Source organism: Ovis aries, chromosome 2 (genome assembly GCF_016772045.2).
Source record: "Ovis aries strain OAR_USU_Benz2616 breed Rambouillet chromosome 2, ARS-UI_Ramb_v3.0, whole genome shotgun sequence".
In the NCBI taxonomy this organism is placed as follows: Eukaryota; Metazoa; Chordata; class Mammalia; order Artiodactyla; family Bovidae; genus Ovis; species Ovis aries.
Genome location: NC_056055.1, coordinates 60,904,057 through 60,926,322, shown reverse-complemented (window position 1 = coordinate 60,926,322; position 22,266 = coordinate 60,904,057). Strand labels below are relative to the sequence as shown.

The 22,266-nt window shown below is 42.9% G+C and overlaps 1 protein-coding gene across 5 annotated transcripts in view; it reads left to right on the top strand.

Annotated features, from left to right (window-relative positions):
• Nucleotides 1-8,871: 8,871 nt before the first annotated feature.
• Nucleotides 8,872-22,266, top strand: part of PCSK5 (proprotein convertase subtilisin/kexin type 5) — a 507,422-nt gene continuing 494,027 nt past the window's right edge. For all 5 annotated transcript variants that reach the window (XM_060409352.1, XM_042243336.2, XM_042243335.2 and 2 more), the window contains exon 1: nucleotides 8,872-9,566. In XM_060409352.1, the coding sequence (XP_060265335.1) occupies nucleotides 9,375-9,566 (192 nt within the window). In that variant the 5' untranslated portion in view covers nucleotides 8,872-9,374. The remainder of the gene's footprint in view (nucleotides 9,567-22,266) is intronic.

The following is a 22,266-nucleotide window of genomic DNA, read 5'->3' as shown; positions in this document are numbered from 1 at the left end:
AAAAGGATCTAAAGAAAACGCATTAATGCAGCTAAAGAAAAAAAATCTAAAATACATACAGCCTTTATTCATGAAGATATTCTCTGTGGTATTATTTACAATGATGAAAAAATTGGAAACAATTTAAATGTCTTACAGTAGAGCTTAGTAAATTATGATACATCAACCCAATAGAATATGGTCATTAAAATGATAATTACAAAGACCACACAGGCATTTTTATAGTATATATTATGCAAAAAATGCAGAATATAAAAGTGTATGGGTGTTGTGTTTATAACTTAATAAAGATATAGTTGATTTCATACCAGTACTAGGAGAGAGTACATAAATATGAAAATAGCTATGTTTCAGTAGTGGACATATTATTAGATATTTTCTTTTTTATTTCAAAATGTTCTAAACATATTCTCTTATTATTATTCATGAAGATCAGGGTGATGAAGGACAACATGTGATAAATAGACAAATTGATAGAAAACTTGGAACAAGGAAAATATGGGAAGAAAATGAGGATATAGGGTAAAGAAGTTAAATTTACTGCAAAGGGAAGGAGATTTAGTTAATGCTGCCTCGCTCCTGATAAAGCTTACTTGTGACATCTGCTACTTACCTGTATACTTTTGTGTGAAACTTTTTCTGTTGTTCTCAAAGTTCTATTGATAATTATGTGGAGTGTGTGTGTGTGTGTATGTGTGTGTGTGTGTGTGTGTGTGTGTGTGAGAGAGAGAGAGAGATGGGAGAACAGTTTTTAAAATGTCTCTATTGAGATATAATTGACATAAGGAGAAAGTCCAACTTTAAAAATGTACCTGGGCCATCAAGTAAGAACAGCTGTGATAATTGGAACACTTATAAAAGACGCCTGTAACTGAGAACCTTAAAACCATTCCTTATGGAGAGTGTCCATTGTAATGAATTTCAATGAGATTTCACAATCGCTTCTCCTAAAGCTAGTGGAGTTTCATCATATGGGCACATTGCAATTAATCACATTCTGAGTTTGCAGGACCTGGAAACTTAGCAGATGAAAAGGAAAGCTCTGAATTCAATCAGAAAGGAGAAAAAGCACTTGAGACACAATGAATCCCACATCTGCTTTCTTCCTAGAAACTTTTGAAAGGGTGTTGATTTGGATATTCATCTGGGGACAGAGCTGAGAAATGATTGGACTTTGAGGTGAAGAAAGATGAGGGGAGGGGTAGCTGCTACTTGATGACCGACTTGGAAACCCCTGAAGGAAGCCCTTAGCTATGAGTGCTCCAGTCTCTCTCCTCAACCAACAACACAAAAACTTTATACAGTGAGTGACTTGGTAAATGCACAGGAATAGGATGGAAGTATATATTTTAGGGGGCTTATCTTTGTAGGGACTTTGTTGCAACTCTGGTATGGTGGAATTAGCACAAACACATAATTCAGAAAACCTGAGTTCCAGGCCAAGTCCTATCACTCACTAGCTGTGTGCAGCTGAAAACATCATTTCAGCACCCTCTTTTCGTATCTGTAAAGTAACCCTGATGGTTGTGACAGTGTTAAAATAATGGTGAAGTCTCCACTTATTTGGCATATCACTCCGAGGAGTAAATATAATAATAACCTGAAATTATGCTGAAAAGTTTAAAGAAATGCTCTCTCAGTGCTCTGTCAGAAATAGTCCTCAAGAGCACTTGGGGTCATTATTTATCCAATCAAGGAGGCAGGGTTGACTTGTACCTTCGCTATAGAGATTTCAGTTTCCTCTCTTTACTTTGATCCAGATGTTTTCAGGAAATTTTACTTTGAATTTGTAGAATGGAAAAGTCCTGTTCCCACCGAGATTCCATTTGGCAGAGAGTTTATCATTAAACATACAGAAGGCACGACTAACACAGGAGAAATTGCAGCATCCAGGCCCAATATAAGTCAAAAGGCTATTGGATAATAGAATATTGATTAGATCATTTGTTTCAGAGTCATTAGTTTCCACACATAAATGAACCACTTCTGGAGCCTCACATCTTTCAAATCATGAGACTCCATCTGCTCAACCTAGAGCTCACCTCCACACAACACAGTTGGGCAGAAAAGGTGTTTTCCAAAATGTCCAGGGTATTAAATGCAAAATCAATTCCACGTGCATCCAATTCTTTCATCTAGTCAATGGTGTGGCCTTGAATATTTTGCTGACCTTTAGGTGATCAGCTTTATAGTTAAGTTTTTCATCTAACATCTAGCATCCAGCTCCTTTGAGCCTAGAAATCTTAACTTCTACCACCCCTTAGAATTTTTTTTCCCTAATAATGCTTAGCCCAGTTTTATAGAATGTCACTAAGTTTTGCATTGCTGACATTTTCTGCAAAATTCTTTTCATTTTTCATTTCACTGCCAAAATGTCAACATGCAAATATCCTATGAGTTTGCCAACTTGTATCTGTATGGACATACACAAAAAAATGTACAACAAAGACTAGAATAAGAAATGATTAATGATACCAACTATATTGCCTGTTCTTTCTGCACAAGATTTAATCTATGTTCACCTCTCATGGCTCACTATTCCACCAGATCTCAAAACAATGCTCTAATTATTTTTTAAATAAATGAACAGCAGTACTAGAGAAGGATGTCCTCCTTATCCATACTCTGATTACAATGCACAGTATTTTCATAAAACTTAGTCTCATCTTCACTCACAGAAGCAGTGTTTAGCATTTATAAGCCTATTTATATTATAGCCTTATTTAGCACATCTATGAATCTGGTTTCCCTGTTCGTATTTGGAGAAAATTGAAGAGAAAAGCCTTCCTCAGGGTCTCCAGTGGTTTATGGAATTCTCAGTCCTTGATATTCTGGGAGAGCTAAGTTATAGGACTTAAAAGGGTGGCACTGCCAGAGTTCAAATCATAGTCTGTTTCCCTTTTTTCAGTCAGTATCTGGTTTTACGCTATCACAGGAAACTCGTAAATAAAAAGCCAGGGAAATATTATACTTTTTAAAAATTGTAAAGCCCTGAAAAAGCTTCCTGTTGAATTGTATTTCTACTGCCTTTAGACAAAATTTTATCAATGAATTATTTGTAAGCATGGAATACCTTTTTGAAAATAAAACATTGCTGCCATTCTCTATACAGAACAGTAAAGAATAGTAGCTGCTTATTGGCATGATGTTTAAACGTTTTTTCTTCCAGGCAAACTATTGCAGTGAGGTTAAGCTCTGGAGTACCTTACTGAGAAATACTGTTACCATGTGTTTAAAGTACAACAAACTATGAACCTTTTTTTCATGCATTCCTAAAATCTGAAGTGGGTTTAGAGAAGGATGGTAGGGAGCAGAAGCTTTACAATTGTTATGTAATAACTACACCCAGAATACACTATCAGAAGAATGAAGTGACATCATGCATGTGGGTGCTGAGTGATCTAGATACACCATTTCTGGAAATGGTGAAATGTAACAAGCATAAAGGATGTACTCACACTAGGTATCTGTGAAATAATTCTGCCATAATTTAAAATTTTGTCATTTATTTATTTATTTTTGACTATGCTGAGTCTTCATTGCTATGTGTGGCCTTTCTCTAGCTATGGCAAGCAGTGGCTTACTCTCTAGTTACAGTGCTAAGGCTTCTTGTTGCAGTGGCTTCTTTTGTGGAACACAGGCTCTAGGTTATATGGGCTGGGCTTCCGAAGTTGTGGTGTCTGGGCTCAGTAGTTGTGGCCTATGGGCTTGCTTGCCCCACAGCATATGGATCTTCCCAGACCAGGTATCGAATTGGTGTCCCCTGCAACTGCAAGGCGAATTCTTAACCACTCCACCACCAGGGAAGCCTGTTTTGTCATAATTTATCTTGCTTCAGATAAACAAGTTAGCCTTCCCAGATATATTTTGAATTACAATGCATCATTTGGCATTACTGAATCCGATCTACACAGCCTAAACTCAAAAAATATTTTAATTCCAAGTGTCAGTCCAACTTGGTCTTTTTAAGCAAGATCAAGTTGAGTCAGTAGTTATTAAACCCCTGATTCTCTGAGAGGCTTAAGAGCCTTGGAGAAAGGGTGCAGTGGCATTACAAAATGTCTTGAAGAAAGGGTCCAGTGCATTACGAAAAGAGCAAGATCTGACTCCTGGGGAGGGGCTGCTACCATTGTCATAGGATTCATTCCTTTTGGTGGGTGAAGCTCCAAGACCCAAGTTTATTGCTTTGATTTCTCCCACTTCTTCTCTACCTGCTTTTCCCTGAATTAGAATCTAAGCTAGGGAGAGGAGAACATCACATCCATTCACCATATCTATCCTGATGGGTATACTGCTCTGAGATGAGGGATAGAACAGATAGTTGGTGTCACTTCTTCACTTCACTGAAGGAGGTCACCCACAACCTTTATACTTCGCTTCTGACTGGAAAGCTTTCTGAGAACTAGCCTGTCGGTGTAGGATTTGACTGTCCACAGATGAAGGCGCTATGTCAATCTAAGTCAATTTAAGCAGCTCAAAGAAGGAGCTAAAGCTTCCAGAAATCTACAAGATATAAGTCGCCTGTTTGTATCCCACTATTTAAATATTATATAATAAAAGTAATATCAAGCCTTGAATTAACTTTTTTCCTGGGTTCATATGTGTCAAAGGTCATATTTTTAAATGGTGGTGGCTAAACATCCAAAGAATCTGAAATGTTAATTCAAGTTTCCATTCTTCTGATTGAATTTATAAGCACAAATTTGCAAATTAGATTAGTGTTAATCCTAGGTTCATAGTGTGCCATGTAGCCCTTCCTTTATATTATTCACCTACTTCTTAACTTATTTTTCCAGGATAGGATTAATGTCTTCCAAATTAGTTTTTTAAACATGAAAGCCAATGTAAGTAAATTTTTTTTTATTTTATACTGGAGTAGAGTTGATATTCCTGGCTTCCCAGGTGGTACAGTGATAAAGAATCTGCCTGGCAATGCAGGAGACGCGGGTTTGATTCCTAGATCAAGAAGATCCCCTGGAGTAGGAAATGGCAACACACGCCAGTATTCTTGCCTGGAAAATTCCATGAACAGAGCAGCCTGGCAGGCTACAGTCCATGGGACTGCAAAGTGTCAGAAATGACTGAGCAACTGAGCAATACACACACACACACACACAGTTGATTTACAGTGTTGTGTTAGTTCAGGTGTACAGCAAAGTGATTTAGTTATACATATTCATATTATTTATTCTTTTTCAGATTCTTTCCCCACATAGGTTAGAGTATTGGCCTCAGTTTTCTTCTCTATTATATAAAAATGTTAGAATCTACAATACCTAAAGTCTCTTTCAGTTTTGATATTCTGTGAATTAGATTAAGGCCTGAAATGTATTTGGCTCAGTGCCTGGCATATAACTAGTTCTTAATAAATGGTAGTAATAACTACCATTTATTATTATTATCATTATGAAATTTGACAAATTTTCACTGCCAATTCTGAATTTGATCGACTAGAAAAGTGATTAGAATCCCCATAAATTTACTGACTCCTCTACTGGACAGTGAAATTTCTAGACAGTTTTCCCTCTTGGCAGCTCCAAACTGCCCATTACCAATTTATCACTGAGTCACAGAATCTCAGGTTGGAAGAGATCTTAAAGGTCATTTTCCAACAAAAGAGGTAGCAGAGGAAGAAATGAGATGTCTCAAAAGGCAGACTCCTCTCAGAATAATTCCCATTTGTAGAGTTTCAAGATGAGTCCCATGGAGTACTTTTTTCACTTCTCCTTGTACTAAACTGCCTGGGTTTCTGTTCATCGCATTTCACTGAATTTTTCTGTTAAGAGCTGTGTAGGCCCTTGGCAGAGAGGCCAGACACTAGTGGGGCCTCATTATCGAGTAATATGTTGCTAAGTATCAGGCAGAGTAGAACTTCAAACTGCCGGGTTTCCATATGGCATGTTACAGAGGGAGAGAGGAGGGTCAGATCATGAGAGATCCTCTTAGCATACAAAAAGGAAGCATTTGGGGAAGACTTGGATTTCAGCTTTTTTTCCAGTGTTAGTGCTGGTAGTACTCTAACCGCTACTATTTAGTGCCTTGTTCTTTTGGCTGCTGAGCCATTGAAAATAGGGCTGAGTTGGATAACCAGCAGAGCTGAAGGTCATCAAAGAAGGTGATTTTCTTTTTTTGCTGCAGCTATTGATCCTTATTTGGAAGCTTCATTCTGGCCAACTGGCTCTAATAAGGAAGCTAATGAGTTCATTAAGGTAGACCCCAAAGCAGGAAGCAGTAGGAGAGGGGCTTCTTTGGTATTATTTAGGTTTGAGAATCCTGCTCTCTGAGAAAACGCACATAACTGAAGTGGAATATAACCATGAAAGTGATGGACAACAAGATGAATGAATCTACATTCATACGCTTGTTTTGACAGATGAATGGGGGCTCCAAGTCTTTATTATTTTTTTTAAAACAGAGCTAGAGTTTTCCCTTCTAAGTGCATATGCATCCAAATGGAAGAATATACCCTTTGAGTAAGCTAAGTGCTGGCCCAGGGATTGGTTTACAAAGCAGAAAAGTGATTTACCCATTTCCTACCTGCCTTTCTAATTCTCTCTCATGCTTGGTGCAGTGAATGCTGTGTGTGTGTGTGCCAGGCAGGGCACACTCACAGAAGGCAAGGGTGTTAGTGGAAAGAAAAAGAGAACACACAACACAGAGAAAAAAATGTCAATGAGTAATTTGCCCCTCTTAGGAAACACCCTCCAGGCCTCAGGAGACTTGGTGCAGAGGTGGCTCCCCATTATCTTCAGAAGGTGAAGCCCAGAGGCAATACAACCTACAAAGAGCAGCGTTTGGGGGCTGCCTTTGCTGTTCTAAATACTGACGCCAGAGTCCCAGAGAAACTTACAGCCCATCCTACAAACTCAAGTCCGGAGTAGTTTATATAGTCCCCAAAGTGGCCACCCTCCTCTGGGTCATCACCAGACAGGCTCCCAGTCCCATCCAACAGCAAACGCCTTCCTTTCTGAAAGGAAAAAAGGCTGACTGGCATATTGGATTTTGACGAGGTCTTCCCATCCCATGCGAAACCCATCAGTTTTCTAGAGGAATAATCCAATGTCCTTATGAATAGGATACAGGTGGTCTGGGTGGCAATTAACAGTGACCTAACAGATTGTAAACTTTCTAGGCTCCAGGCTGAAGAGGGAATGTGCGAAGGGACTAGCCAGTAAGGAGGCTGTATCAAAACTCTAAAGCCCAAGCATAGTATTTATGCTTTACCATCTACAAACAACAGCAACAAACCACATTTACATTTACTCTAGAGTTATTCAGAGTGTGAAATGCACTAGTCCTTGTTGACGCCCCCCGTCCCCCATCTTCCCCTTCCTCCTCTTTCTCCGGTATCCAGCACAATGCCTGTAACATTCTAGGTGTTGAAAAGATACGTGTCTAACCAGTCAAATAAGTAAATAAGTAAAATACATGCCTTTCTGCAAATGATTTAGTTCTTCTGATCTTCCACTTCTTCAGTAGAGTGGGAATAAAGTCATTTGGTGGGTTTATTTTCAAGATTAAATATTTAATATGCCATACTTTATACGATGTGTAAAATCATAAAATGATACTTTTATGAATTTAACTATGAGTTTTATAAAATTTGCATGTTTTGATTCTGCAGCTCTGGTTCCGCTGAGGGGAGGAGGAAGAAAAGTGAAGCCCTAGGCAGATAAAAGAATCATTACCCAAGGTGTGATGTGTTAATTACCTTCAAATACAGTTAACCACAGCCTGGTAAGAAAGACAATGGGGGATGGGAAGAGGAGAGAGCAAGGGTTAAGGGGGGAGAGCAGGGTGAAGGGGGGTAAGGCGGGGGTGGCGGGTTAGTGGTATAGTGAATACTTTAAAGGTCAACTGAATTATTTCATAAGGGGTATATTTTCTTTTCACAAGAAATCGTTCTGTGCCAGAAAAGGCGGGGAGGTTCTTCCCCAGAAGCGGGTAAATCCGAGCTTCTTCCTGCCTGCTGCAGTCACAGTGGAAGATACAGTAATGAAGGCGGCGTAGCCACACATTTATTTCATTCGAAATTCCTCTGTGGTCCTGTTTATATCGAACTCAGCACTGTTACAGGGCTGTTCTTGGAAAAGTTGCAAAACTTTTCCCTTGGTGGAGAAAAAGAAGTTCTCATCAGACTCAGTGGAACGAATGAATGAAGTTATTCCCTTGGCCCAACATCTCCTTCCACTTTCATACCAAATAGTCACAGAAACATCTTTCCCCAATTCCGCGACTGGAATTTTACTCTCCCCTGGTGTTGCCTAGTATTGGAAGCACGGATTTCGAAAGTCAGCAGGCAGGCAACACACTCGGCTTTGGAATTGCCAGTGATTGGCTTTTGTAAGAGTCGATGCGCCTTACCGCCCTGTGTGGTAGCTTCTCCCGGGAGCAGATTTTGTGAAATAAACAGTTGTTGAAAAGCATGAAGAATTAACGAAGTGAAAATCTCGGGCTATTTGTCCGGCAATTGACACGCAAGTGACCTCCTTAAATACTTACTTGTTTAAGGAGGTTCAGAGCTAGGATGAATGAATCTTGGGGGCGCTTGACCAGAACCAGCTTGTAAATCTCTTTAGTCTTTCGGGAAGTGGCGGTAAATTAATACAAATCCAGAAGGGAGAGGAGAGAAGAGGGTAAAACCCCCACACCGGAGCTCTGCTCTCAGCCCTTTGGAAAGACTCGCTTTTGCTGCTCTGGACCCTGTAGGTTGCAGCCCGAAGAACCCAGCGGCGCTAGGACCTGGTTGGCGCCTCACCGTGGCCGCTTTCGGGCGGGCGGAGGAGGGAGAGGAGGAGGGGGATGTGGGAAAGGAGGGGTATAGAGGGGGGCGGGGGGAGTCATTTATGCAGAGCAGGCGCTGCTGCCATTGCCACTTACACTCCCAGCGCGCTGCTCGGAGCCGGAGGGAGCGCGGGGAGCGAGCTAGCGAGCGCTCGGAGCCCGGGCCAGCAGAGGGGGCGCCCAGCCGCTGCCTGCACCGCCGCCTCCGCCGCGCTCGGGGGCCCCGGGAGGAGCGAGGGCGAGTCGGAGAGTCCGGGAGCCGAGCCCGGCGAGACCCAACTGCGGGAGGGCGCCCGCCCCACTCAGCCGCCTTCTGCGCCGGAGCCGGGGAGCGCCGGCCGACCGCCCCGTGGGCCGTAGAGCTGGGAGCACAGGTCCCCGGAGCCCCAGGGATGGTCTAGGAGTGGGTGCGAGGCTCGCTGCTCAGCTCCCTGCTGGGGCTCGCCGCCTCCTGCCGATCTCCCAGGGCTGCGAGCCGCGGCGGCCGGGGGCTGCGCGCTCGGGCGGCCCAGGCCGAAGAAGTTAGTTGTGCGCTCAGCTTAGTGAGCAGAGCAAGCGAGCGATCGAAGCAGCAGCCAAGCGCCGGGGCCATGGGCTGGGGGAGCCGCTGCTGCTGCCCGGGACGGCTGGACCTGCTCTGCGTACTGGCGTTGCTCGGGGGCTGCCTGCTCCCCGTGTGCCGGACGCGCGTCTACACCAACCACTGGGCAGTCAAAATCGCCGGCGGCTTCCCGGAGGCCAACCGCATAGCCAGCAAGTACGGATTCATCAACATAGGACAGGTAACCACTGGCTGGCCGCGTTCTCGGCCCTGAAGCTGCGAGGGCGGGGGCATGGGGGGAGTCCCCCACGACCTCGCGCTTGTCCCCTCCTCGTCTGTCCCCTCCCCCTCTTCCAGATGTGTTCTTGCAGCTGTTGCCCTAACTCTTCTGCGATGCTCTCTCTCTCCTCTTACACACACATACATACACACACACATACACACACTCGCTCTCCAAAGTTGCTACGATTTGTGTTTTGTTTACTTGTTTCTTGCAAATCAGGAGGGACAGGTAGGGTCTCTGGAAGGATCACGAGTGTACATGAGTAGTTTCAGACCCGACCGGACTTTTGCAGTGGAAAGCCTGGAGCAGTGGACTGTTTTAGTGGTTAAAGGCTAAGCACGCTCCTGGTGCCGGCTCCCTGTGGTTTCTGAGAGCCGGGATAAGTGGGGAGGCAAGGAAGGGAAAGCCTTTCCTGCTCGGACCTGAATTTAGCCCTGAAAAGAAGTCTCCTCTTTTAGGAGCCAGAGAACCTCTGGTCACTCAGTTAAGGCGCCAGAGGAGTGGAGGGCTGGAGCTAGACTGGAGAAAGGGGAGAGAGGAGGCGGCCGGACCCGGCGTGAGCGAAGACTTGTGGGGAGACCTCCTGGCTTCCCCTCTCAAACTGGATAAGCGTGGGGGCTCCTAGATGGAGAGCCGGAGTGGGAGGTGTCAAACTTCCAAGACCACTGACCTGGTTCTGCTTTGGAAAACAGCGGGTCTTCCTTCTGGGAGTTACGTGCGGGACCCGGAGGCGGCGGTGGCGCGGGGTTTTCGTGAGGTGCCTTGGGAGGAGTTGCCCAGCTGGGGACTTGGAATTGAGGGATGTTATGAGAATGATTGGAAGCACTACAGATTTGGACGTACCTCCGGGCTTGGCTTCCTCGCTCTCTTTCCTGCAAGAAATGGATGGAAGGGGCAGTGGAAGCAGGTCCCAGAAAGTGCTCCCCCATCCTTACATCCCTCCCACTCGCTTCCCCTGGCCTGGCCTGAGGAGTGGCGCTGGTCTGACTCTGATGAGACTCTAATGGGGGAGGGAGGCGAGGGTGATAGAGGCGCCCTCACAGCAGACCGCTGATGGGACTGCTCTGGCTGCACGCGCCCCGCGTGCTCTGCCTGGATGAGGGGGGAAGAAGATGCCGGCTGGGTCCACTGGAGCAAGAGAGCACAGACTGTTGGTTTCTGATGCTATGGAACTCCACGGCTAGGAACACATCCTCCAGCATGGGTACTCTGGGCTGCCTGGGGGACACGGCATCCAGAGCAGGCAGAGCTGCTGTTACTGCATCTAGCAGGAGCATTGGGGCTTCGGAGGAGCAGGAGGGGGCCAGGTGAGGGGATCTTGCTGCTGTTTGAGGGGCCAGAGAGTGGACATATTCTGGAGAAACCAGTCTAGTGGAGGGCTGAGACCAAGGCAAGGGGCATGGTCTGTATTTCTCGTCCCCCGGTCTAACACACACCGGAAAGGAAGCCACAGCCAGCCAGATTTTTTTTGTCTGAGTGCTTGTCATTTTCGGGAGATGTTCATCCTAATGGCTTGTTGGGATTCTACCTGCCTCTTCTGTCTTCTTCTTCTGGAAGAAAACATTAAGTCTATTCAAATCTTATTTACATGAGCTTGAAGTTGGGGGGTGCTGCATGTGACCTGGGGAATGTAAAAGGAAAGGCTAATAATAAAAGTAGTCATGTTAATAATCTTTCCAGATGCATCTTTCAGGTTCAGCTAACACTGGGCATCTCCCATAAAAAAGGCATATTTGGAAGAATAGTTCTTGACCATACACTTACTTCATAACCCACAGAACAACCATTTTTGTTGAATATTACTTCACTTACAGCAACAGGGAAACCAATATTCTGGAGAAGTTACCCACACAGGTCACCTATCTAGACAGTACAAGGGTGTGAATCAGATCTAGGACTGTGTGGTCCAGGCCTATGCCTGCGGGTGAGGATGAAAGGAAGGCGGAAGAAAGTAAAATCCCCATTTCCCTGAATTCTGATTTAGTGACTCAGTAGATGGAAAGCAAATATCCAGGCTTAATACGCAGATACTTAATTTCAACTGACCTGGACTTCTTGAACCTAAGCAGCTTCAGGAATTATGAAAGTGGAAAAATCTATATCAAAATAAACTCATTAAATATAACTTACACATTTGGAACCTGGCAGAACTGGGGAGAAGAAATTGTCACAGAACTCATTTTTTAATAACCAAACATTACAATATCCTGCAACCTTGTCTGACTTTTTACAAAGGGCTTTATAGTGAAGATCCGTGGATTTTCATGTAAAAGGTAATGCTAAGAAAATTTACATTCAAGTAACACCAAATGTGGTTTATTGTGGTTTTTACAATGCCAGTGAGGAAATTGAGAGCTTACAGGGGTGACAGAGGACTCCTTGAACTGATGCCCTAACCAGTGTAAAAACAATTCTTACAGTGAAAAGCATTTCCTCTGTAGATCAAAGGGCTAAGTCTTGAAGGTGGTAAATTGAGTTCACACAAGCAATATCATTGCACTGTAAGGGCCATCCTTTTGTTGTTCTTTCTTTATATCAGTAAGCCAGCTGTGGTTCGGTTGAGGGCAGTAACTAATTTGCAAACGTCTCTAGAATGTGCCCCTGTTTTTAAGCATTTGGGCTTGGGGTCCCACCTCATGTGTCACAGATTGGAACTGAGGCCTTTTATTGTTTCTATAGTCATTTAATATCCTGGTAGTATTTTTGAGGTCTTTCTGTGTAATATTTTAGGTGAATAAGGTAGTGACTTTGTACCACAGTGAAAATCTGGTTTTGAATATCTGTTCAGTGTCAAGTTTTGTGTAGCATCTTAGCATTTAAAAGCAACCATAGGTAAATTTCTGGCCTGGAGATTTCTACAGAAAACCTGGCCTGTCGTGTTCAAGAAAGATAGTATGTAGAGAGTAACACAGAAGTAAGCAAACAGGCAAAAAGAACATGCTTGACATCCTGGAAGGGAACAATAATGAAGCTTCTCTTGGCTTTGGTTCTAGAGATAGCAGTTGTTTTGGTAGATTTTCACATAATGTTTGTATTTTGTGGATGGTTATGCCTCGAAACTCTAAAATGATGCTGTAACTAGAAGTAGTTTTCATGTCATTATATATCATATTTTGCTTGGCATTACAATCAGCTCTAGAAAGTCCTGCATTTCTTCTCCTCCAAGACCCAACTCCAAGCCGTCTCAATATTTATCATAATGAGCACTGCTAGTCTGGCTAAGGGTAGGTACATCTGTCTGTTGGTCTACACCGGGGTGGAAAAAAGAGGCCTAGTTTTTAGCTAGCAGTGTAGTGGTGAGAGGATGAAAAAGACACGAAGGAATAAGACCCAACAGGATGTTAATTGTGAACCTTTCTTTGGGTGCAGTCTACAAACCTGGAGGAAAACTTCTGGCTATTCAAACCCAGAGAGAAGGTCCTCTGTAAAGATTGTTTGCTCTGTGCACCAGCTGCATTTATCCTTCTGTGAAGTGCTTTTAATTCTTGATTCCAAACTGAGATTATCAGATTACCCTCCCTGCCCTCCCCCTAAAAAAAAAAAAAAAAAAAAGTGTGACTTATCTTGAGCAAGATTCCAGAAAGATAAAGCCAGCTGAGAGTAATACTGGGGAGAATGTTTTACCTGGCAGTCCCATTGAGAGCAGAGACTTGGAAACTCTACAGATGCCACTTGCAAGGTCTAGGAAAGCAGGAAAGTCAGTGAACTTAAAGGAGTCCCCGTTCCTTCATCTGTAAAAGAATAAATGAGATAATAGAGGGAGTCGGCTCTGCACTGCTCAGCACATAGTTAAGTAGCTTTGGAAGGCTTGTTGAATCCGGATCTGAAAGAAGTGAGATTCAGACTTTATTTAGGTATGATAATAGGAAGACATTTTTATGATGGAAAATGCAACACACTGAAGATCAGGAAAATATGTTTGATGACTGAGTCAAAAAAGCTAAATCAGAGTTCTATAGACAGGGAAACGGGTTTTCCATTTCAACTAACAATTTGAAATAGTTTAAAACAGTTTTCTGCTGGGTTCTAAACAATTCTGGCTGATTTCCCATGGCAGTGCTCCCCTCCCTGGTTGATCTTTGCTGTAATCCATTAAATAATGTAGGATAAGCTCACTGGACATGGAAGAAAGGGAGAAAAAATAATCTGAAGACTGATTATTTTATAAAGCACCTTGCCTTGGTACATTATGAGAGATCATATATGAATTCCTATTTCACTTAATTCTGAATGTGGTTTGCATGAGAAAGGTGACAAGAACCATTTTCCAAATCAGCAGGACAGGATGCTTTAGCAGGAAGAACCTTGTTCAGCAATGTCCTGAACGTCTCTCACTTTCTTGGTTAGTTTTGACCTGTGAATAATGTGGGATGCTTGAGGTGCTGGTAAACAGTGGAGGGTGAGTGCCCAGTGCTCATGGATCGCTTCAGAAATAGGGGACAGGGCTAGTCTGGTGGGTTGTATGGGAGTACACTGTGCTCCCCTAGTTAAATCCTTAGGCCTTTGTAAATGGATGTGGGAGTCCCAGAGTGACCGCTGTGTGATGCATTTGGCTTTGCACCAGGCAAGAACCTTGGCTCTGATTTCCACACCCAAGAACCTTAGCTCTGACCTCTGCTAGCCACCCTTACATGCTTGGTTCTCATGAGTGAGGGAACCTTTTAGGAGAAAAAGCCGTTCAGAGCGCTTGGCCTGCTGATGGTGGGTCTGTTGCTTTAACCTCATAGGCTAGGAATGGCTTGTATGTGGCCATTGGGATTTTCGGGGTCTATTTGAAATGAAACAATGCATTTTTGTGAGCCCCAAGGCAGTTGAATTTGCCTTATGACTATCTTTAATGAGTTTATATCCAAAGGTCCTAACCTTAAAGGTCAGCCAGAGAAGCAGGGTAGTGCGCTGGGAAAGTGTCCAGCCATGTCTGACTCTTTGGTTAAGGGAGGGAATCGTGACCCAGAAACATCCCCTGGGCAGGGAGGGGTATTTGTGTTGTCGGTTCAAGTTATGCGAAGCAGTGTCTGGGTTTTCCCCAAGGCTGAAGTATCTGCAGACATCTCTGTGCCTCGGGATTTGATCATTGGCTAATTCAGGTTGGATTAAATGACAAAGAAGCCGACTTTGGCTTCCTGGGTGGTAAAAATGAACACATATAGATGTTCATGTTATGAATATGCCACATATATGAATTTTTATATTAGGATTAAATTTGCACATAGTTTAGGGTTGCAAAGAGTCAGACATGACTGAGCTACTGAACTGACTAGAGTGCAATTGCACGAGCAACATTCTCACTAGTTCAACAGATTACACCTCTCTACCTAAGTGTACCAAGAAGGAACTATCCAGGCCAATAAACTCTTCTATTTGAGTTAACCCTAGGAGCAAAGAGAGATTAGAAAGAAAACTAAAGTAAGTCAGGAGGTTTCAATGAAACTCTAGGGTTTTCCCTTTTATTTATCAACCTGACCGTCAAGTTGGGTACCTGAGCACCTGCCCCATCTACCTCTCAGGATTGCTGTGTTATCGAGTGCCCTAAGAACAAACATGAACATATAAATAAAGACAGACATAGAAAGTATCATATGATCTATAAGGGCTCCAAGGAGATGGAGGCTGCTCCAGAGGAAAAGTAAGAGAATGCAGGAGTTACTAGGAGTTTCTCTAGTGGAGCACTGGTGAATTTCCAGGTTCTCGTAATTGCCCCTGGGGATCTACTGGAAACAGAAATGGTGAGGAGTCAGTGTGACATCTGACTCTCCATTGTTGTTGTTCAATCTCTCAGTCATGTCCAACTCTTTGAGACCCCATAGACTGCAGCATGCTAGGCTTCCCTGTCCCCCACCATCTCCCGGACCTTGCTCAAACTCATGTTCATTGAGTCAGTGATGCCATCCAACCATCTCATCCTCTGTCATCCCCTCTCCTCCTGCCTTCAATCTTTCCCAGCATCCGGGTCTTTTCTAATGAGTTGACTCTTCGCAACAGGTGGCCAAAGTATTGGAACTTCAGAATCAGTCCTTCCAATGAATATTCAGGATTGATTTCCATTAGGATTGACTGGTTTGATCTCCTTGCAGTCCAGGGACTCTCAAGAGTCTTCTCCAACACCACAGTTCAAAAGCATCAATTCTTTGGTGCTCAGCCTTCTTTATGGTCCAATTCTCACATCCACAGATGACTGCTGGAAAAACCAAAGCTTTGACTAGATGGGCCTTTGTTGGCAATGTCTGCTTTTTAATGTGCTGTCTAGGTTTGTCATAGCTTTTCTTCCAAGGAACAAGTGTCTTTTAATTTCATGACTGCAGTCACCATCTGCAGTGATTTTGGAGCACAAGAAAATAAAGTCACTCACTGTTTGCATTGTTTCCCCATCTATTTGCCATGAAGTGATGGGACCATATGCCATGATCTTCATTTTTTGAATGTTGAGTTTTAAGCCAGCTTTTTCACTCTCCTCTTTCACCTTCAACAAGAGGCTCTTAATTCTTCTTCATTTACTGCCATAGCGGTGGTATCATCTGCATATCTGAGGTTATTGATATTTCTCTCGGCAATCTTGTTTCCAGCTTGTACTTCATCCAGCCCAACATTTCTCATGGAAAGTCTCACATTTCCCCTGAGAGCCTTGGAGGGTAGTGTAGGGCTGGGACAGCTGACCAGAGCATCAAGCAGCCAGGGCTCCCCATCTCTTGGTTGAACAGCTTTGGTTTATAAGGCATATGCAATGTGGAGGTTGCATGATTTTTTATTTTTATATAGACAATCAAACATAGTCTTTTAAGTTTGACTCAAATATGAGTTATGTGTAGGAGAGTAGTGGGAAATAAAACTGAAATATAGAGAGGCCCATAAAGAATACAGATGGGACTCTTTTGAGTACATGTGTGAAAAACCCAACTCATACTGCTCAAATAAAACCGATAAACAGGCAGATAAGGGAACAGGGAATCTATTGGTTTAAACAGATCTACATGCCTTTATGTGCAGTTCTAAAGCCAGAAGCTGAAACTTTTTGCAGCCAAACCTCATCTCATCTGTACTTTCTTCATGGCAAAAACCTACCCTGACCTAAACTGACATCAAGTAGGACATTAATGTGTTTGATTGCAGAAGTCTATTACTGAGTTTGATTTTGAGGATGTTGTCCTTGATCCACATAGAGTGTATATTACGCTCCACTGTACTTTTCTCATGAATTTCTGAAACACATGAAGTTTCAGAAAAGTGATTATGGGTCTATCCAGCTGAAAAGTCAGAGGTAGTACTAACATCAGATTCTTATCTGTTTCCCTGTATTTGCTTCATTTTCAATCAGGCCCTTTCCATGAGCAGTAGAGCTCTTCTGATTCTTAGTACCTCTCTTATGCAGTCTTGAAATTAACCCCTGAAAAAGATTGCAGTTCTTCCCAATTGGGTCATATCCCTATTTTCAGGCCAGTCCCTTTGTTTGTGGGGGTGGTGGTGTTTTGGTGAGTTAGCCTGGGTCATTTGTCCTCCCTTGAAGTGAGGGAGATGTGGACATTGGGTGGGCACCCTACCAACTAAGGAAGGACAGTTTCCTAAAAGAAGAGAGGATGCCACCACTAGACTAAAGGAAAGGAGATATAGAACAAGAAAAATACCCACTACAAATCAGATTGTATAGAGCCTTAAATGTCTAGGTTACGGAGTTTCAACGTGATCAAGGAAGATAAAGAATTACATTGAAGTTCCCTGAGAAGGAGGCAACACCCTATTGATTCAAAACACACGAGAATCTACCATGTAATCCATAATATACTCTCTGCTCTCAGGGACCTAGGGTGTTTTTATCTATAACCACTGTTAAGGAAGGCAAGTACTGATGGAGTCTCAGGCAGTGCAGTATGGTTCAGCCTTGCCTGGTGGGGAATTCGCTGGTAGCCGTGTGCATAATGAACTGGAGGAGGCAGAGAAGGTATTGTGTTGGGCAAAGTTATTGTTATAAACACAGAACTTGGGAAAACTGAAAGAATAGATTCGGAAGCTCTAGTACAGTTGGATTCAAGATGGCTTAGTTCTCCAGTGGAAGGGGACGATGAGACAGAGTGAGAAGACGAAGAGGAAAGAGTTTATAGCTTGGGACCAGGAACATGGGGGTCATCTGTGGAATGAGGACCGCCTCAGGAGCGTTTCGGGGAACCACGTGGGAGGCCCAGCTGTAGCGTTGTCAGCCCGTAGAGAGCCATACAGATGGAAATACACAGTAGCCGGGAGAGGATTTAGGGCAGGAGAGAAGCGAGGACTGCCGCTCAGCCATCTCAGTGTGAGTAAAGCTGTGAAAGGACGCAGGATGCTAAGATGTGAAGCAAACAAGATAGGAGGGCTGAGAATACAACCCGAAGGAATGTCTCCATGTAGAGGGCAAGGGATAGAGGGAGTAGATGAAGAGGGTGGGGAGGCCCTGAAGACACAGTCATGAAGCCACAGAGAGCTACACTAGAGAAAATCTAGGTGATGAGAATTGGAACATGGTGCCCATGCTCTTAACACCAGTGCTGGACCGAATAGTGAGGGGACGTTTCACTGCTCATCTGCCCGCCCTCCTACGTCATCTCCCGTCATCTCTTTCTCATCAATGTCCTGGTGTATTTAGGATCATAGGTATAGAACTAAAAGGGTTTGAATCCTAATACTGCCACTTCCTAGCTGGGGCACCCTAGGCGAGCATCTTAAAGATGCTTAAAGAAGCACCCATCTGTCTTACTTTCTTCATGTGTGAAAAAGATCTAATAGTATTATTTCCCTCCTAGAATTGTTGTGAGGATTAGTTAAAAGTAGTTAGAATGGTGCCTGGCACATATTACATACCCAGTAAATCTCAATTGTCTTATCTTGTTTTTTCAAGCCAAGTTACGCTCAGTTTCTATACACTTACCATTATATTGTGAGGCTTTTCCAATGTTACTGAATACTTTTACAGACACTTTAATGGCCGCATAATTGAAGGTACCATACTAAGTTGCAGTTAGTGTGACCATACACCAGTCAGTCCTAACAGAAATCGGTCCTGAATATTCATTGGAAGGACTGATGCTGAAGCTGAAACTCCAATACTTTGACCACCTGATTCAAAGAACTGACTCATTTGAAAAGACCCTGATGCTGGGAAAGATTGAGGCAGGAGGAGAAGGGGATGACAGAGGATGAGATTGTTGGATGGCATCACCAACTCAAGGGACATGAGTTTGAGTAAGCTCTGGGAGTTGGTGATGGATAGGGAAGCCTGGTGTGCTACAGTCCATGGGGTCACAAAGAGTTGGATATGGCTGAGTGACTGAACTGAACTGATACCATATTTTGCAAGGGAGAGCACTGGTTTATGCCTGAAGTAAATCAGTTCACCTCCATTCAGTATTTTTTTTAATATCCCCTTCACTTTCAAACGTATCTGAGTTTGGCAGAGAAATGATATGGTCAGGCTGATTGAATGTGTGTGTTTGTGTGTGGGTGTATAATTGCATGTCTGTTCTTCCACTAGCTGGGAAAGCCAGGCTGTGCCTCATTCCTATTTGTGTCCCCAGCACCAAGCACAGGGGAAGCCCAGTGGGCACTTGGGGCAGCAAGCATAATGGATATACCTAGAGAGGAATGGATTTGGAAAGCAAGAGGAACATGGGTGCCTTGAGACTAAAGAGGAATGAAGGTGAATGGAGATTTAGGGAGTTCATGTTGGGGAGGAAAGGAAGCGAGCGTGTATGGACAATGGCCTGGATCTCATTATCAGTTCAGAGGTGAAGGCCACTGGCAGAGAGAGGGGGAACTGGGTGAAATTAGTGGCCCAGTGCTTCAGTGTTTGGGAACATTGTTAGGAAATTCTGATAAGAGATAATGACCAATGCCAGTGAGAAGAGTTGCCAAATAGTGATGGCAATAGCTGCTTTTATGTGGTTATTGCTCAGTAAGTAGTGGTTAACAGAAAGAGTGAGAAAATGAACCAGCCTCCATTGTTTTGTGCTTTGGTCACTAATACTCAGGAACCTGAGGTTAGATAAAGACAAAACAGGGAGTTAGAATGTGTTAGGGTGAGAAAAAAAGGAACGAGAGACTGTGGGAAGCTGGGGGTGATGGGGATGAATGGTTCTTGAATGCAAAGGATTCCATCTTTGAAATGATAGACCACAGTGTCCAGGTTTTGAGGAGTGGTAAAGCCAAAATAGGACTGGTGAACCGAAGGAAGAGGGCAGTTATAAAGGCTGTAGTTCAACATGGAAATGGAAAGCCAGTTCGGTAAGAGGAGAAGAGGTGGAAAGATGGAAGCCATCCCAGAGGGTAATTTTGTTTGTATAGACTAGAGCTATGCTGCATAAAGTTAAGGTCCAGGGTGGGATGACCAGATAGAGAACAGGTAAAGGCCAGTGAATTGGATGGAATCAGGAAACGGTGAGACTGTGATATTAGCAGGGTTATCAGCTTGGTTAAGATAAGGTTTCCAAGTATTTCGTGCTGGTGTACCCACTAGGCAGATAAACATGAAGTCTGCCCCATACTTCAATTCTCCTTTGGTAAATTTAGGTATTATCTCTACTTTACACATCTGTGCATTACTATTTGCACTGCAGGTCCTGTGTCAACTTGAGGGATAAAGACAGACACATGAGCGATTGCTTTCAACTCTCAAATGAACCTTCCCATATTTGATTTAAAACCTGAAGATTGTGTTGAGCACTGAATATGGAGGGAAGGTTGTAAACAGCAAATGTGAAGCCAGGAATAATATTTAAGGGTGATTTTAAAGTGTTTTGTATGATGTCCCATTTTATGTTTGCCTCTACCTTTTAGCTGTCATGTAGACTACTTTCCATTATAATAAATAATTATACCTATAATTTATTCACATCATGTATTCTGCCCTTTACATAATTATATAATATAATGAAACTATGTATCTTTTATGTATTCTTAGTTTAACTTTACTGCCTTATAAGAATATGGATATATTTTGAAATGTGTTTTCAATCTTATTTATAATTTGCTCTCTGTATAATGTATAATATTTTTAGATTGCTCTCTACAATCTTAGATTAATCTTGTTTGCATTTATATGTGAATCAGATTGTTCGGTTAGGGTGAGCATCATACAAGAAGCATGAAGTTTCTAGTTGAATGTTCTGTGCGTTATGCGTGCATGCTCAGTTGTGTCCGACTCTGTGACCTCAAGGACTGTAGTCCATGAGGCTCCTCTGTCCATGGGATTATCCCAGCAAAAATACCTGAGTGGGTTGCCATTTCCTCCTCCAGGAGATATTCCTAACCCAGGGACTGAACCCATGTCTCCTGTGGCTTTTGCATTTGCAGGCAGATTCTTTACTGCTGAGCCACCTGGGAAGCCCTGTCTGTGCATTATCTAAGGGGTTAATTCTGTCCTGGGCAAATTGCTTTGTGGATACCCTGCCATCATTGAAACTGGTTAAGATTTATTAAAAACAAGTCCTTCCCTGCTGCCTTTCCCAGTGTGCGTATATGTGTATACACACACAAATATATATCTCATATATATTTTCCCTGAGTACTTAAGGGCTGATATTTTTGTAATAAGTACTTAAGGCCTGGTATTTTTCTACTCTGAGAAGCTCTTACAGCTGTAAAAATATACCAGTTCTCTCCATATCAGTGTTCCCAGGCTTGTACCTTGTTTTCACTAGTTGAAGTTTCTCAACCATAATAAAACTGGGCAGTGCTCAGAGTTTGAATGCAGTGCAGGCGGGGAAGACAGTTTCAGGACCTTTAGCCTTGTAGGTGTATACCCATAACTACAAGTTTAGAAGTTTGCCGCTTACTCATCCTGGGCCTATTCTAGGTGCATTTAACTAATATGTTTTTTGGGTTTTTTTCCTCCTGTATGTGTGTGGGACCCATTCATCAATTTCAGCTTTTCAAGAGAAAACTAAATTGTAGGCCATTTAAGATTTATTATAGCCTAGTTTCCAGCAAAATCTTTTCTCTTTATTTTTTTTAACCTTGGGATGTCTTTCCACTTGTTTGGTGCTCATGAGCCAGTTTACCAAGTGCTGCATTGTTTGACTCATGATAGGATGATGTCATTGCTTCTGGACTGGTTGGACAATGCTGAGAATCAGTAAACAAAACTCAGGGATGAAAACAGGTGACTTAAATTCTCCTCTAGGTCCTGCCCTGCCACAAATTTTCTACATACTTATGAACTGGTCACAGGTGGTTGTTGTTGTTGTTTTTTCCTATCTTAAAGGATTAGTTTTATTCATTGTTTTATTTTAAAAATAGTGATTGAAGGATACCGTCAAGAAAGTCAAAAGACAACCCACAGAATAGGAGAAAATATTTGCAAATCACATCTGATGAGAGACTTGTATCCAGAATATATAAGGAACACCTACACTCAATACTAAAAGACAAATAACCCAGTTAAAAATGGGCACAAAAGATCTGAATAGACACATCTCCAATAAGCACATGAGAAGATGCTCAATATCATTAGTCATTAGGGAAATGCAAATCAAAACCACAATGAGATACTAATTCACATCATACTCAATTGGACTGCTACAATCAGAAAGACAGATAATCACAAGTGTTGGCAAGGATGTGGAAAAATTGGAGCTCTCATATGCTATTGGTAGAAAAGCAAAGTGTTGCAACCACTGTAGGAAGACAATCTAGCAGT